Source organism: Diadema antillarum, unplaced genomic scaffold (assembly GCF_040938485.1).
Source record: "Diadema antillarum isolate AM-2024a unplaced genomic scaffold, OU_Dant_1.0 seq00000503_RagTag, whole genome shotgun sequence".
NCBI classification, from domain to species: domain Eukaryota; kingdom Metazoa; phylum Echinodermata; class Echinoidea; order Diadematoida; family Diadematidae; genus Diadema; species Diadema antillarum.
The window spans coordinates 900,073-916,670 of NW_027271460.1; the positions used below are offsets into that span (position 1 = coordinate 900,073).

The 16,598-nt window shown below is 37.5% G+C and overlaps 1 protein-coding gene across 2 annotated transcripts in view; it reads right to left on the minus strand.

The window, feature by feature from the left end:
- Positions 1-16,598, minus strand: part of LOC139733916 (tyrosine-protein phosphatase non-receptor type 4-like) — a 199,439-nt gene that overhangs the window by 69,361 nt on the left and 113,480 nt on the right. For both annotated transcript variants that reach the window (XM_071644730.1, XM_071644729.1), the window contains exon 5: positions 12,069-12,121. In XM_071644730.1, coding sequence (XP_071500831.1) covers positions 12,069-12,121 — 53 coding nt within the window. The remainder of the gene's footprint in view (positions 1-12,068; positions 12,122-16,598) is intronic.

The window sequence follows — 16,598 nt, forward strand, 5'->3', positions numbered from 1 at the left end:
TCTTATTTCTCTCTCCCCTTCCATCTCCTCCTCCTCCCTCTCCTCCAACCTCTTTCCTTCTACATGCAACTCTTTCTTTCTATCTCTTACAATCTCCATTTTTTCTGTGTCTGTTCTTCTGTCTGTCTCAAGGCTTCTTCCCATTTTTTTATTCTCATATTGTGCTTTATCTCTTCCTTTTCTCATGTGGTCTTATTCTTTTAATTGCCCTCATCAGGGTGCATGTATTTCTCCTTCCCCCAGCAATGGTAGTCTTTTCTTCTTCTTTTTTCTCCTCCTCCTCTTTCTTCTTCTTTAGTTACTCTTTCCTACTCTCCTTTTTCCAACCCCTCCCCTCTGACTGAATCTCCTCTATCCTGTATCCTTCTCGGTCCTCTTGCCTTTCATCTCACGTTCTCTTCTTGCCCTCTCCTCCATTTTCTCTGATTAATTTCCCCTCAAATACATCTGCTTCTCCTTCTCTCCCTCCTCAATTCTTTCCTTCCTTCCTTCTCACTCTCTGTCTCTATCTCCCCTTCTCTTTCTCTCAGTGATCATCCCTGTCAGATGAAATTGCCAGATATTTTTGGTTATTGCTCCATGATCAGACAGATTGCTCTGTACTTTCACCTCTATATTCACCTGCCACCACCCCTCCTCTCCCCCCCCCCCATCCCCCCATCCCATTCCAATTCTCAAGCCCTTTCAGGAGCTTCAGTACAGTATCCATTTGTGGCCAACACAGAGATGACTCTGAGGGGCATTCCAGTGCTGGAGATATTGACAGAAAGCTGCTGCTAGGTTGGGTATCTTGGTTGGGAGCAATGAAGAATAGATGCAAAGTACAGAGAATGGCGTTGTACAAGAAATAATGTCGATACTATTTTACTTTTCCTGTTCTACCACTACAAACACTGACTTCTGACTCACAGCCATTTCTGTTCTGAAAGAGATGACAAATCATATTCATGGAAAACCTCAGTGCTTCAATTTTGTGTCTTTGTGGAAAGATGTAAACATACTAGGTACATTCACACTGGAGTTACCATGGCAACAGATACCATGGCAATTTGTTGTCATCATTTTCATTGATAAATTACCATAGTAATAGATGCCACAATATTTCAGCTTCCTTTGCAGAAGAACCTTGGCTACTGGGAGGTGAGAGTAAGGTGGGTGGGGCGGGGTCTGGGAGAATTGGGTTCATTGCCCTTTAAAAATCAACATTTAATAGGGAACATTATTTACAGCATTCAATGCATGATCAGGAGAATCCAATGGGGTAAATGGTTTCTCTCAAATGACAAGCACAAAGCTGTATGCATTATGTAAAAGTACTACAAAATTCTCAGAATTTGCTGAACTTGTTAAAATGCATGACACGCAAGCATCTTGAGCAGAAATTTGATGCATGGTGGCTTGTACACCAAATGCCACCTTCATGCAGAATCACGATGCAATAGAAATATGTATGGCAATACAAATGTACATCGCATCTGCAAAATTCTGCGTGCTGATTTGAATTAGTACAGGCGTTATAGCTGATTGTGCAACTATACACAATTTAGCATAGAAACAAAAAAAGGTAATGTCCAAGCAGGTAGGAGATTCTGTGTACAAACACACAGACCAAATTTCTGACATTACTATAGCATGATGCTATCAAACACATGTGAGTTGGTTAGAAAGAAATAAAGACACGGGAGAGAAAAATTACACATCAAATTTGCACATCATAAGTGAAAGACTTCAGACTGTCGAGTCGGTCTTCTTCATAAGATATGAACATATGTTTGCATTTTATGGCTAGTGGGTCGTGGAACTTGGCATGGTTTCAGTGACATATTTTGATGAATACAACTTGAGTCATGTTATGAAACCATGTAATTAATCTATTCATCGCCATGACTTTACAAATCAGAACTTCCTTGATAGATTTTGCCTCCATGCGCTCTATTTTAGTGAAGACTTGCCTTGTTTGGTTATGGCTGTGATGGTGTTGGTGGGTGTGGTGGTGGGGGGGGGGGGGAGGAGGAGTGTTAGAGAGGGGAAGATGTCGGGGGGAACAGAGCCATTTATGTGCATGCAAGAGTTAATGTACACAAGAATGTGTGCATTTCTCGTCCTCCCAGTACACTCAACATTTTTGTCATAACAGCTGTTTCTCTACATCACATCTCAGTCTCTTTCTACCATTTTGATGGAGTATTCTGCATGCTCTCAGTCAAATTACTGCCGTTTCATCACCCCTATTGTCTCAAGCACGTCTGGATTTGGTGTCTCCTCATACAGAACATCCTGAATGCATGAAAGGCTGTAAGAAACAAAATACCCCTTTAAATACCTATGAAGTACTCTGGCTTGTGCCAAACACCAGGAATGCAATTCATTGCTTGCCTCTTCTTCTCTTTTTCCTTTTCTGGGTTGGAATTCATCACCATTGTTCATGTTGTTTCATTTGCTTGCTTCATCCTTGGCTGGGATGTGGGGTGTTACCATGGCAACAGTCCTCTCTGGTTTCCTCCTCTTCCTGGAGGATGATGGAGAGTCCTCTAGCTTTTCATCCAGGGTCCTCTATACTCCTAAAAGTCTTCAGATACAACCTTTTACCGCACAACTCTATTTGAAGAAGTGAATTTGTCAGTTCTGTGCAATACCTTGCCAGCAAATGTGCAGGCAAATGGTGAATTCATTTTGCTGTTTTTTTCTTTTCTTTTCTTTTAAACCTTTTAGGGGGAGGGGGTGATGTCTTCATATGATGGTATACACTATCAGTTAAGCTTCTCCAGAAAACATTTGAGATTGAAAATGACATCCAGAACATAAGAAATTGCCCCTAACCTGTTTTGATATTGATCAAGAATTTTATCAGAGCTAAAACACTCAAGTGCCACTTGAGGCATCGCTGCATCTTTTCTTTTAGTAATCCAAGACTTGTGTAGTGTTTATGTCCTATACACATTAAGTGCTTATGTCAAAAAAACATTATTTTTTTGCATACATGTGCAGGCTTCATAATCAGAACCAACCACCATGTTTTGAAAAGAAAGGGGGGAAATGCAGACTCTATCTATGCAGTAGAGAGGTAAACCACTGATGAAAAATACAAAAACAAACCCTGGAAATGACTGGTACTGCTCTGTTGGATGCTTTATAGAATATACAAGACAGTGACCTTCATTTATTTGGGACTTGGAAAAACGTGAACACCTCTTTAACTGTCCAATACCTAAACATCATTTGCAAACCAGATTATATACACTGCTTAAAAGGGACAAAATATCAGTTTAATGGGACATATTTTCCGTCAGATTTCCATCCAAAAAACAAAACAAAACAAAACAAAAACATTTTTGTATTAAATGGTATTCATGGAGTCTCCTTTATTATAAAAATGTAGATTTGGATCTACAGCAACAATGTATCTTATCAGGCAGCCCACCCCGCATGCTGCACCCAGCCTAACCCCTTGAAGAAATGTGCTATGATTTGCAACTATGCATATCAATCCCTGTTAATTTCTGACCCCTTTTACAGAGACAAGTGCATAGTGGGGGAGGGGGGCTCTTAACCCTAAGTTTCAACAATTATGCGGTGTCGACATTATCGATGAGTCATTCATTTCTTCCTTGGGACACAAGTTGCATTCACACTCACAAAATAGCAGGATAACAATTGCAATCCAAATACCAAGATTTGTTTGCACCTATTCCAAGATGGACAGATATACCCCACTAATTGCTGATCATGATAAATTTGTCGACCAAACTGCGCACGCCCACAATCTATACAAAAATGGTGACCCATGCCCTTGTGTTCATGTGCTTCGATGTGTGAATGACGGATTAAAAAATCTTAAGATAATTTGCTCCAGCGTTCACACACTCTCTGCAGTGCAAATTATTGTGCTATTTCTCAAATTATCGTAATAATTCTGAAACAATCGCAAGATTTCTTGAGATATGGATCACGATGCTTATCACACTATTTAGTGGGATGTTTATTTCCACAATGGTAAAAAATATCTGGATTGCGATGAAAATCTCGAGAGTTGTACCCCACTAATTCGTGTCAGTGTGAATCCCACAACAGTTCTGTGAAGGGCATTTGAGGTAGGATGAGAATAGAGAATGCCACTGGCAAAGCACACAGGCTGCCAACCGTCCACAGAGAAATGCCAACTTTAATTAAGGTCCAAAATTAGGGACCAAATTTGATTTGAAATTTCATTCTTGATTTGATGAACCATGCACTCCTGCACAGCGAAGCTAAAATATCAAGGGTGAATGGAACTAAATTCAAATTTTACCTGCCATGCATGTGTAAATAGGGGAAACTGCTTTCACTGTTTAGGGATTATGCCCCCAACTCCCTGGAAAAAATTCTTTGGGATGAGAAAGTGACATAAAAGCTTGAGATCAATACAAAAATTCAGTGATACTAAAGTAATAACTTTAAGAACTTCTGCAAGTCATTACCTAACATGACAACTAATGACTTCTACTTTGGTCACATGATTGAAATATTGCTCAGCTATAGTGTAAAACTTGAATATCATAAAATGGAATTTATTTCGCATTTATATTCTCAATGACTTCGATCAACGCATATTGCAATCTTCATATTCTCTCTTATTCACAAAGACAAAAGAAATTACTTCCTTCAGTGAACCTCAGAAGAATGTTTTGTGTAATAATGCAAAACATAGAAGATCTTCACAGATTTTACTATAGCCAGGCGACCAAAATGATTCTTTTACAATGCAGAAATTTTCATTGGACATCTATATTTCCGATGTCATTATTATTAAATTTCTATATTCATGTATGTGTTCTTTACACATTGTATTATCACTTCATCACCACTATACAGATTCATATGAATGACACTTAAAATGTGGCAGCTGAAATGTTGTGTTTGGTATGTTAATCTACTGGTATAAGTATACAAGAGTTGAACACTGAGCAAATTCATGTACACTAAAATCAAATCCAAGGTAATTGTTCCTTTAAGAAGAATGCTCAGAATATTACTAACCAACAGATTACCAAATGAAAAAGTGCTTGGTGAGGAATGTGTCAATAGATCACTTTTAAACATCATTAAGAAAAAAAAAGATCAGAACTGTGATGTCAAAGAATTCAATTCAATTCAATTCAAGTCAATTCAATTCTATTTTATTGTCCGTTTCTGGAAATTTGTTTTGTTTGCATGCATACACATTACATCGGTACATACATATATAAAGCACACGTATAACATAGGCTGCGTTTATCAACTTTCCCTTGTTTAATCGGCTTTCAAAAGCCGTTTCCAAAGCCCTTTCGAAAGCCGTTTCCAAAGCCCTTTAGAGACGGCTTCCAAAATAGTTGTGTTTATCAACTCTTCGCGAACACGATAACTGGCCTGTCACTGCACAGCTGCATTGCGCAATTCGACCCGAGGAGAAGAGGTCATATAAGGCTTGCATTGTTCGTAACTGCAGTACAATACTACAAAGCCGTTTCAAAACAGCTTTGCATTTATCAACTTCAAAAGGCTTTTACAAACAGGTTTCTGAAAACCTGTTTAGGAAACCTGTTTGGAAAGCCACAAATTTGCGGCTTTCGAAAAGGCTTTCCGAAAGGGCTTTCAAAACAGCTTTGCATTTATCAACTTGTAAAAATTCCTTGAAAGCTGTTTGGAAAACCTGTTTCTGGTGAGAAAAAGAGTTGATAAAGGCACCCTAAGATAGGTACCTATGAGAACAGAAGGTATTAAAAAGAAAATAAATATTGACTTGCTAATCCAGGAAATCAGAAGTAGAAGTAGAGATAAATAGATGGATTTATTTGGTTCAAGCTAACTGGTATCAGTAATGCAAAACATGCTACAAAATTACTTGAGACAGAAGAAGGTGGAAAGCTGTGATTGCAAAATGTCCGGAACACACGAACAAGGCGACAGGCACCAAACAACAAGCTCTTCTGTTTAAAATAACTCTCTCTCTAGCCATCCTCAATGAATGAATGCTCTGATTTGCCAGAGGCCTACTAAAGTCATATTGTCTCCATGCCTTCCCCACTATCCCCACCCCCTCTCTCTCTCTCTTATACACACACATGCTAAACAATTGCAGGTTACTGAAATATTTGGATTTTAGATAATAATGATGATAATAATAGTAATAGTAATAATAATAATAATGATAATAATAATAATAATAATAATAATAATAATAATAATAATAATAATGATAATAATAATAATAATAATAATAATGATAATAATGATAATAATAATAATAACAATAATAATAACAATAATAATAATAACAATAATAATAACAATGATAATCATAATCATAACAATAATATTTAATAACAATAATAATAATAATAACAAAAAATATAATGATAATAATGAAGCTTCTATAGCGCTAAAAACAAATTAATATTCCCTATACGCTTTACAATATCATATAAAGTATGTATTCTAAAAATGGATGATTTCAGACTTAACTGTCCCTGACTATTTAAAGGGGGATAATAAAAGAGAACAATGCATGAGTAGAATTCCAGAGCAGTTGCTGGTGGTGAATCCTGTTCAAACACACATCCCCTCCTCTTAATCAAAATTCATACCATCTGTAACCCTAAAAATAATATGCGCAGTGCCTTTGCACTTTCCAATTCTAGCGTATCTTGAGGGTTGGATAGAGCTATGAGTCATGTGGATCAAAAAAGAGAATTGTTGGTTTAATAAGGCCATACCTAGAAGGACTTTATGTTGGCTGGGAGATTTTTATCAAATTCTGAATTATTTGATTTTAGGGGTGTGTGTATACTAGTATCCAGGTGGCCAGTGAAGTGCATACAGTATGACAGCTTAGTTTGATCAAAAGACAAAGCTTAGCTCTTGGAATATATCCAATTTCTGTATATTGCCTACATCATATTTTTTGGGGGGTCATGACCATTTGTCTCTTTCTATAATAGAACATATCGGTGTAAAGACTATATCCCTGAGGGCAGGGTTTTCACTTAATTACTTGAGATGTGCACTTGTTGTATTTAGATAGGAAATCTAAAGTTCACTCAGATCAATACACAGTACAGAAGGCTTTCTCCTTGAAGAATAAATGACCAAGAGAAGATGCAACTTTGAAGATGTTCTTCTCAGTTGCTATGATTCAAACCATTGTGATCACCAAGAAGTCTGGAAGATAAGTTAATATTGTCATTCTCAATATCATTGGCATTCCTTTAAAGGGATCATCTAGTTTTGGTTGAGACTTAACTGCAGGTTTTTATCATTTTTTGGTGAGATAGTGAGAAACCTCTTATGAAATATGAAAGAGCATGTCATTCCATGAGGATTTCAACATTTATTTGATGAAAATTGGTTTTGAAATGGCTGAGATATCCAAAACGGAGTGATCCTAATAAAGTGTGGGACCCACCTTTTATTACGATCATTTTTGTTTTACTTTGTTTTTGGATGTTTCAGTTATTCCAAACCCGATTTTCATCAAATGAACTTTGAATTCCTCTTAAAATGGTATGCTCTGTACTATTTCATAAGTGTTTTCTTGGTATCTCGCAAAAAAGTTAAAGTCCAATTTTCATCTCCACCAATACTGTACCATCCCTCTAACCCATTGAGGACAAGTTGATTCTGCTTAGATGCATTTCCCATAGACACCTGCCGAGCATACACGGGACTAGTCTTCAGCGGGTTAAGGCTTCCAATGTCATCACCTTAACCTATACTGGTCATTGTTGGGCACATGAACAGGTGTCTTGAACAAACTGTCACTAAATGGAGATTAACTAATCCTCCTAATCCCTATTGCATTACCAAGGCCTTCCTGTTAGACTGAGGTACATTGTTACACCTGAGTGGGTTTGCTAACTTTACAGCTATTGTAAGGTTTAGAAGGATTACTATTGGATTACTATTGCTTGGCCAGTTAAGCTACAAGTATCATAAAGTGTCTGGTCACTGAAAGAGTTAATCACATCTAGAGTCTTTTTTTTTTTTTTCAATCACATACTTTGGTAAATACCTCTTTGAGCCGAGTAACTGGGACATCATAATAAAGGTTACCACCATGATAAAATTACTGATGACTGAGGTACAATTTGTAGATCTATTGAAAACAACAGAAAAGTGAAAACTGGCACAAAATCCAACAAACTAGTAGGATGTTATTGTATACATGGTGTATTTTGTGGCATTTTCCTTTCATGAATTTTGCAAGTCATCTGCAAATTTACAGTGTATTTCCTCCTGTAACATTGAGTATGCATTGTGTCAACTCCAATGTAAAAATCACAGACTTTTCTCATGAAAGGGAGAAACACTTATGATTGTTTATTTGTAAGGCACGAGTGTGTTTTTCGATCGTGAATTCAACCACCTTTAAAGCTGTCTTTATACACACCTTCCAATTTGCAAACCGTTACACTCCCGATATAAATATGGGGTATACAGTGTTTCCTACATTTGCTGGGTCATGTTGTATGTCTTTCTTCTCCTACGTCACAAAACTACCACTTCATCACATGATATCGATCTTCTTTTACTGTTTGATACATGAACTATTAATGATAACGCTTCCTCAAGGAAGTAACACATTCTTCACCACGCCACTCAAGATATTTCAAAGTATGTAATAGCAAATGATCTCTCTCATCTGCAATGACATTGTACGTTAGTATCTTCATAAATTTCATGGAAAAATAAGAAAGAGATGCCCCTCACAAGGTGTGCTGTGAGCATGGCATACTATTCTCTCAATAAATCACATAGATTTATTGAATTCATCAGAATCAGCCAGAAGAAAAAAAAAAGTACACCCTGTTGAACCTCTCTAGAGTGCTGTATGGATCCACATTCTATTGATTTTCAAATGCAAAATGGTCCACTTCAGAAATAGTGCCATACCACATTTCATAGATCTACTCAATCTATTATCAAAGATTTTTATATATTTCTTTTAATTAGACAGAATTATGTTACTAACACTCTAATCTCCATCTCAGTTTGATTTTCAGCCCAATTTTGATATTCTCATCATACTCATCTGTTATATTAACTTATTTTCTTATGTCTTATATTAACCTATTTTCTTATGTTTTATATATTCTCATTCTTATGTGCATATATGTTATTTCTTTTATTACCAATGATCAATCTTTATGCAACTTTATATTATAAACAAGATAATTTCAGCTCTTGGGCTGATAATTATGGTTTTATGTGAAATAAACCATTACTTGAATATGATTACATAAATTATGATCGAAAAATAAGTTCCTGTTAATACGCACTTTGTCAATTGCCAAGAGAAACAACATTGGCTCCTTCTAACGTCCAGAAATATATTTCACTATTATAGCAGTCTCCAGAGAAATAATATCTAAGTTGCTCACAGAATGTACCCTTCAGAAAATAAGTGGAGACTGCCTGGATGCAATGTATCGAACTTGTTTTTACTTTCTTTTGTTTTTAATCAAAACAATAGCAACTACAGGAAATATCTGTGATAATATTTGAGGACAATTTCACGAGAAACCATATACCTATTTTTGTTTACAGTAAATATCCTATTTCACTTAGCTCCTACTTACTCTGCAAGTTATCACATTTCTGCAAGTTATTACATTTCTGGAAAACAACTAGGGTTTGGGGGTTGCAAAAAAAAAAAAATGCTTGCAAAAGGCACAGGTTCTGGATCTACACAAGGAAATTTGTGATGGTATAAATATTCAATACAGCACATGATCACAAGACATGTAGGACACTGATTTGTCACCAATATATTTAAGTCTTAGCACAAGCTGTACAAACGTTGAAGGACTTATGAGAGGTACCAGCACGTAGTACAAAACTTAGAACCCACATTATCAAAAAACAAAACAAAAACAAAACAAATCACTCTGTGATCCTTTCACGAAAAGGGAGTAAAATCAAATCAGTAAGATGGTGGATGTTTTTTGTTGCTTTGTTAAAATGAGACATGTTTCACATGATAATATTGATGTAGTGATTTTGGATATAATCACCTATAGCAGTCATGTTTTCATTTTGTTTGTTTTCATTTTCTATCTGATGAGATGGCTGGATAGCCCATATTCGGCTGCACTAGTATAGGACCCCGTTTACAGTGCGGGGCTGGGCCGAGCCGCGGCTGAGCCCAGCCTCAATTGCGAGGCCGGGCCCCGCAATTTTGTCCGTTTACACTGCCGGGCTCGGCCGCGCTTTTGATTCAAACCTTTCAATATTTTGTCGTAGTGGCGCTCTGCTTGTAAACAAACGCAATTTGGTATTGTCTGGTTTTCAGACCCTTTGCCAAATGAATTCCGTGGCGATGAAGTCGCCGTTCGGGCAAAGGCCTTTGCCGAAGGAAAAAATCCTTTGCAGGACAAAACCACCTTAAACTAAACTAGTTTTCGACGTTGAGGGGGTTAATATCCTGAATAGCGAAAGATACAGGCAGAGGGTTTGGAAGCCAGACTAAAATTGGCCACGCAATTGGCCGCGCACTTGGCCCAGTCTGCGTTTACACCAAGAAAAGGCCGGGCTCGGCTGCAGCCGAGACCACCTCCAGAGCGAGGCCAAATGCGAGGCCAATTTTGGCCTCGCATTTGGCCTTTCGCGCGTTTACACTGAAATGAAGGTGGGCTCTGCCCGAGCCTCGCACTGTAAACGGGGTCTAGGTGTGAGTACTTGGGGTAGACCACTTCACCAGGTTATGCATCCTATTCCATGCGATGAATGCATGAATGAAGCAGGATTTTTTATTGCATGAGTTGTGATTCTCTCACACACGGGATCTCCGTTATGCGTCCTATCTGTGGGAGAGAGTGTTTCGCCTAGACTAGAGGGGATGGTATGATTACACACAACATCTCTCAGTAAGACTCACTGGGATTTGAACCCACGCCCAAACCCAAGCCATTGATTGCAAGGCAGATGCCCTACCAACTGAGCCACCTTGCCACCCTGTGATCACTTCAAAGCTTTACCACTAACATGCTTATAAATCTGAACCTAATTTCCACTTGCAAAGAATAAATCACGTGAAATTATTGCTGAGAGTCAGTGGTAATAAGTTGGTAATAATGACTTTTCATAGGGAAGACATTGTAGTTTAGCTAAACTATGAAGTGTGATATTTACTTTCACCAACAAACAAGCAGTGCTTCATGAACTATACGAAAATGTGTGAAATTTCAACATTTAGAGTCTTTCATGTATTCTGTTCAGCTACAATAAAATTCTATTTAATTGACTCTTTTTAAATAGTTGAAGTCAGCCTGAACATAGAATGATGCCTCAACTCACTGTATCATGGTTAATACAAACAGAAGGAAGCTGGTTGGATGTTAGCGTGATCTCAACTGAACGTAAACGGATCACCAGGATGCTACGCAGGCTATCACTCTGACATTGTAACCATCACAGTCCACTTAATCTAAATATAAATTGACTGCATCCATGGGAAAATGCAACATAAGCCGCAATCTGCTGGCCATTGTCAGCTAAAATCACTTTCTATCATATACTTCCCAGGAAGTCACAATGTACCATGCTTGGGAATCAATGACATGATATGGAATCTCCACCAGCAAAGAACTGATCAGAATGAATGAGTGATTACCGCTTTACAATAATGATAATTTTTACAACAATAACAATAACAATATAAATGATTTTGATAGATGATTACAGTCTCTCCTCCCCCCCCCCCCCCCCCCCCCCCCCATCACCACCACCAAAGCGTATGTTCTATTAAACTGGGCTGGCATACATTGTGTTAGTAAGCATTCCATTTCACTCTATCCTCTTGTGGAATTAATGTCAGTTTTATAAAATAATCAAACCTGGTATTTCAGAACAAAAAACAAACAAACAAACAAACAAACAAACAAACATACAACAAAAGAAACAACCAGTTTTGTCATAAATGATATAATAAACACAGTGTACAATTAACATTTTCATTTTATATTACAATAAGTCCTCGTTAAAAAAAAAAATACTTGAGATAGAACACTCTTAAGCAGACAAGCTGAGACCATAACAAATGCTTGTGTGCTTACCTTGTACAAGGTATGATGCTAGTAAGGTTCCGACTTCAGCGGTGCATGTAAGGCTGTGAGGGGCAAAGAAAATAGAGAAGAATGGAACAACATGTCAAAAAAGTGATATTACTTGAAAAAATAACAAAAAGCAAGTTCATAATCTAAAAGAAATTGTTTATTTGGAACCAACAAACAAAAGATCTGCAGTGTATCAATAATCACACTTTAGGTAATGATGATAAATCTGTAATAATTAGCACAACAGTAATTTCAAAACTCAACCAATAAGGTAAAATGCAATTTTGTGCAACTTGAGTTTTAAGATGCTGTTCACACTATCTGCCATGGAAAAGAAACATTTAATTATCAGTAACTTTTGCTGAACCTTAGGGACATGTATAAGTGTAAGAATATGAGGGAGCAGAAAACGATCCTTTTTACAACCTATAGTGTGAAGTGTGAGGACTAGAATACATCACTTTGAGTATTTTAGGATTTATTGTCAAAACTTATCTCATTTTGGCTAAGGATCAACTACTGGGAATATATGAAATGTTTCATAATCTGTCTCTTTTTGGCTTTGTGTGTTCAGCAGATCCGACACAATGCTGCCCTTGCTTGTAAACTGTAAAACGAGGAATGTTCATGTGCATTTTAAAGGCATAATTTGCCATTTGCAGATGAAACAAAAACCCAGCTTTAGTACTTTAAAATAGTTCTAAAATGTGAGCTAGGGATAGAAACAACCACTGTATAAATTTGAATCCATAAAATCGATGTTAAGTATCGTTAAATATACAAAACGTGAACAATAATTATAATAAAAATGTTTCCAGACTAAACCGTCTACAGTTACGGTTTATTGAGAAAAATACAGATATCTCCTTGTGTTTTAGGCTTTATCAATAAAATCTTATATGATGGGATGTTTTGTGGCACAGCAGACGTACACATACGCATTAAATATTGTATCTTGAATTTTTTAAAATCACTGTTCCCAAAGGTAAACTGGACCTTTAATGTTGCGAAATTTTCATGCCGCGAATATATCGTGTTTTACAGTATGTACCACCCACTCTCAAGGGCTCACCATTCGGAAGTGAAGGTGACAGGAGAAAATGCGTCAAAGCTACATGTAACACAAGTTCAACGACCATCTACAGGATGTTGATGCATGTCAGTGATTATTCTTCACATAGCCTGCGACTAGGGTTACACTTTACACCACCCCCGTGCGGAAGTCTTACAGATTGCGTAGTTATCATCATCTTAAAAAAAGGACTAGACACTGCATACCAGTAAGTCCCTTGAAAGAGTATTTTGATTCATATTTTTGAAATATGTGAGTGTGCATGAAAGGGTGAGTCTAGACCTTCACAATGAATCTAGAGAGAATTCCTCAGGGAAGTTGTCTTTAGAAGGTATTAACTATTACAGTAGTTCTCAGGACTTACACCATCTTAACCCTGCTACACTGAGTGACAAGTGACGAGAACACAGGTACCATACAGTTGTCCTCGTGAGTTTAAAGACATGTCCTTGCGTACAAGTCTTCCATGTGTGATTGCAATTTGCAACAGACAGATACATGTGGACGTAATACCAGTAGAATGGGGAATAGATTGACATCATTTAGAGTGGAAGATGCATTGGACAGACAAAGGCACTACAACAAAAGGGGGAGGGAAAAAGTAAGGCAGGAATTGCAATTATCTCTGATGATGACACCAATCGGAAAACGGTCATACAAGAGCAATCAGGAATTCACTATCTACCGCAGCTATCACCAAAATTTCCTCTATCAGGAAAGAGAGATAAGGCCTGCCCCCGATAAGGATCTACGTCCTGTTGGTGTACAGAAGCCGCAGAGTCGGCGGCGCAATGACATTGGGAGACAACATCGAGAATGGAGAGGGAATTTCATGCTCAATTAAGCATGATCATGACAGGGGAGAACAATTCCTGATTGTTGTCATTAATACAAACTATAATACCACAGGGATATTATTATGCCCCCCCCCCTCCTCCTTCCAAGCACAATCCCCAGCTATTATAGAAAGCATTTGCTATTCATAAAAACATGTACGTGGCTAGTATGGTGATGCATCTCTGACAGAGATTGTACACTCTACTATAGGGGTGGAGAAACGCACAAAAGGCACTACAAACGAAGCTGCAGGAATATACATGTACTGGCGGATAACAAGAATACGATGCCAATAAGTTACGTTAAGTACGACCACTGCAACGAAACAACGCTGAGGCATAGGGTCCTGAAGGCTTTAAGTGTTCACCCTTGAAGAGATATATAGAATATTCAAAGAACACTGTTTGATTTTCACCATCAAGGCACAGGTGGTTTGCTGCTTAACCAATTTAGGACGGACTGATTTGGCTACCACACGCATTTCCCATAGACGCTTGCCCGAGTATACTCGGGACTCGTCCTCAAGGGGTTAAAATTTGACTATTAATGCAAACGTGATGTCAACATGCATGCTTGAAATACAGAGTGGTAGAAATTTGCGGGATATGAAAAGAGAGAGTTGCTATCAATTATTTGTCAACACCACAGAGAAGTGGCTTGTAAAACAAGCTGACATCTCAGAAGTGACTTCTAAAATCTACATTTCTTGCTTTCTGAAATGGCAGATACTAATACATTCAAATCTAAAGGTAGCCATACTTTTCTCTTTACAGTTCGACCTCGATTATCCGGCCTCCTTTTATCCGGAAATCTCTATTATCCGGATGTGTTCAGGCAGTGAAGGACTTTTTTTTTTCATCCAAAAATTGAGAAAAAACAGTGACTTTTACATCTTTTCATGGATCTATTTCACTAATTTCATAAGATGTGCATGATAGGTTTCTCAATATCTAATGAGGTAAAACATGTATGATTTTCACATAAAGATATACTTTATTTTTGTGAAGAAGGGACTACAATTTTGCGCAGGCTAGCATAGATTACACCACCGTTGCGGGGTATGCTACCTGCTAGGGTTATAGAGCTGCCAGTGCACTGGGACGGCAGCTTGGACGGCAGCTATATATATTAACATTGTGTCTCCCATATCCAGCCAATTCGCTTTATCCGGATGAGCGTCGGTCCCGACATGGCCGGATAATCGAGGTCGAACTGTATTTTTAGATTGTATCAAGGGGGGGGGGGGGGGTTGGGGGGTAAGAGAGAAACTCAAAAGAATATGTCAGTAAAAGTAGACAAAAAATAAATGAATACAAGAAGGAGGAAAGATAAATGTAAACATGAATGACACTGTACTGTACTGACACACTTTTCAGACAAATTCATAGACAAATGTTCACAATGCAGACATAATTAACCAAAAGGTTGTACACAGGGATGCACAAATCATAAAGCTACTGTATCTAGATCTACTTCAATACTCCTAAACAGGTAAAAGTAGACTAATCACAATGCTCATAAGCAAAATTAATAGGTAGGGCTTTATTCTGTACTTCATTCTAGTTGTCCTTGGCAATCAAAGTCATCAATTTGATGTGAATACAAGAGAGGAATAATTCACGCCATCCCTGGATCTCACACAGCATCAATCATCATTTCATCTACTTGAAGTCCTTTAAAATGCTCAGTTTTTAAATTCTCTTCCCTCAATTATTTCTTGTTTTGAAAAGTGAGGTCATTTTTCCAACTGGGATGAGGCCATGAATTAATTTCCAATGCAGTCCAGCTTTAGTCCCATCTATGGGCAAACCTGCTGGATTTAGTTGGAGGGGCCAGCTTGGCTCTTCCGCTACCGACCGCTGACCGAATTATGCCACATGAAATGGGTGGTAATTGGGGCAAAATATCGATTCCATATTTCCTGCCAGAACACCGGTGCGGGCTGGAATACTGACAAACGTAATAAATTGAAACATATGACCCGCGGTGGAACGTCAGTGACAGCTTAAAGGGTAGAATCTACATGTAGTGCAGGTGTACAAAATTTGCCATATATGTTCTGCTTTTTGCTAAATCAGCAAATAAATGGCATCATAATGCCACATCCACCAAATGTGTAATATTATCTTAGCACAATGCTTTAGTAAAAAGTATAATCCATTCTCATGTAATCATCTGCTCATCATTTCATGAACTAATTAGTTTGTAGTGTGTGACTAAAAAATTTCTACACGTTCAATGAAAGGTACACATAATGCAATGTTTCCTCTTTTTCATATTTTGTTGTTTTATTCTGTGAGATGTCAAATACAACTGATGTCAAATTAGAATCTGAAACTTTTCTTTCCTATTTCCTTTATTACAGAACATGTGCCATCATTATATTCACCACAGATATCATCTCATATTTTTATTCTTTTATTCCTCAATATATATATATCATCCACTCATCCATTTCTTTATTTACTTTTATTTTCTATTAAACCATGCACTAATCCATTTTTTACCTTTTTATATAATTCATTGATCTACCCATATAGATACAACTGTAAAACATTCATTCACTTATTCTCCCTGTTTTTCAATTTATTTCTTGTATACCTATCAATCTACATGCTGTA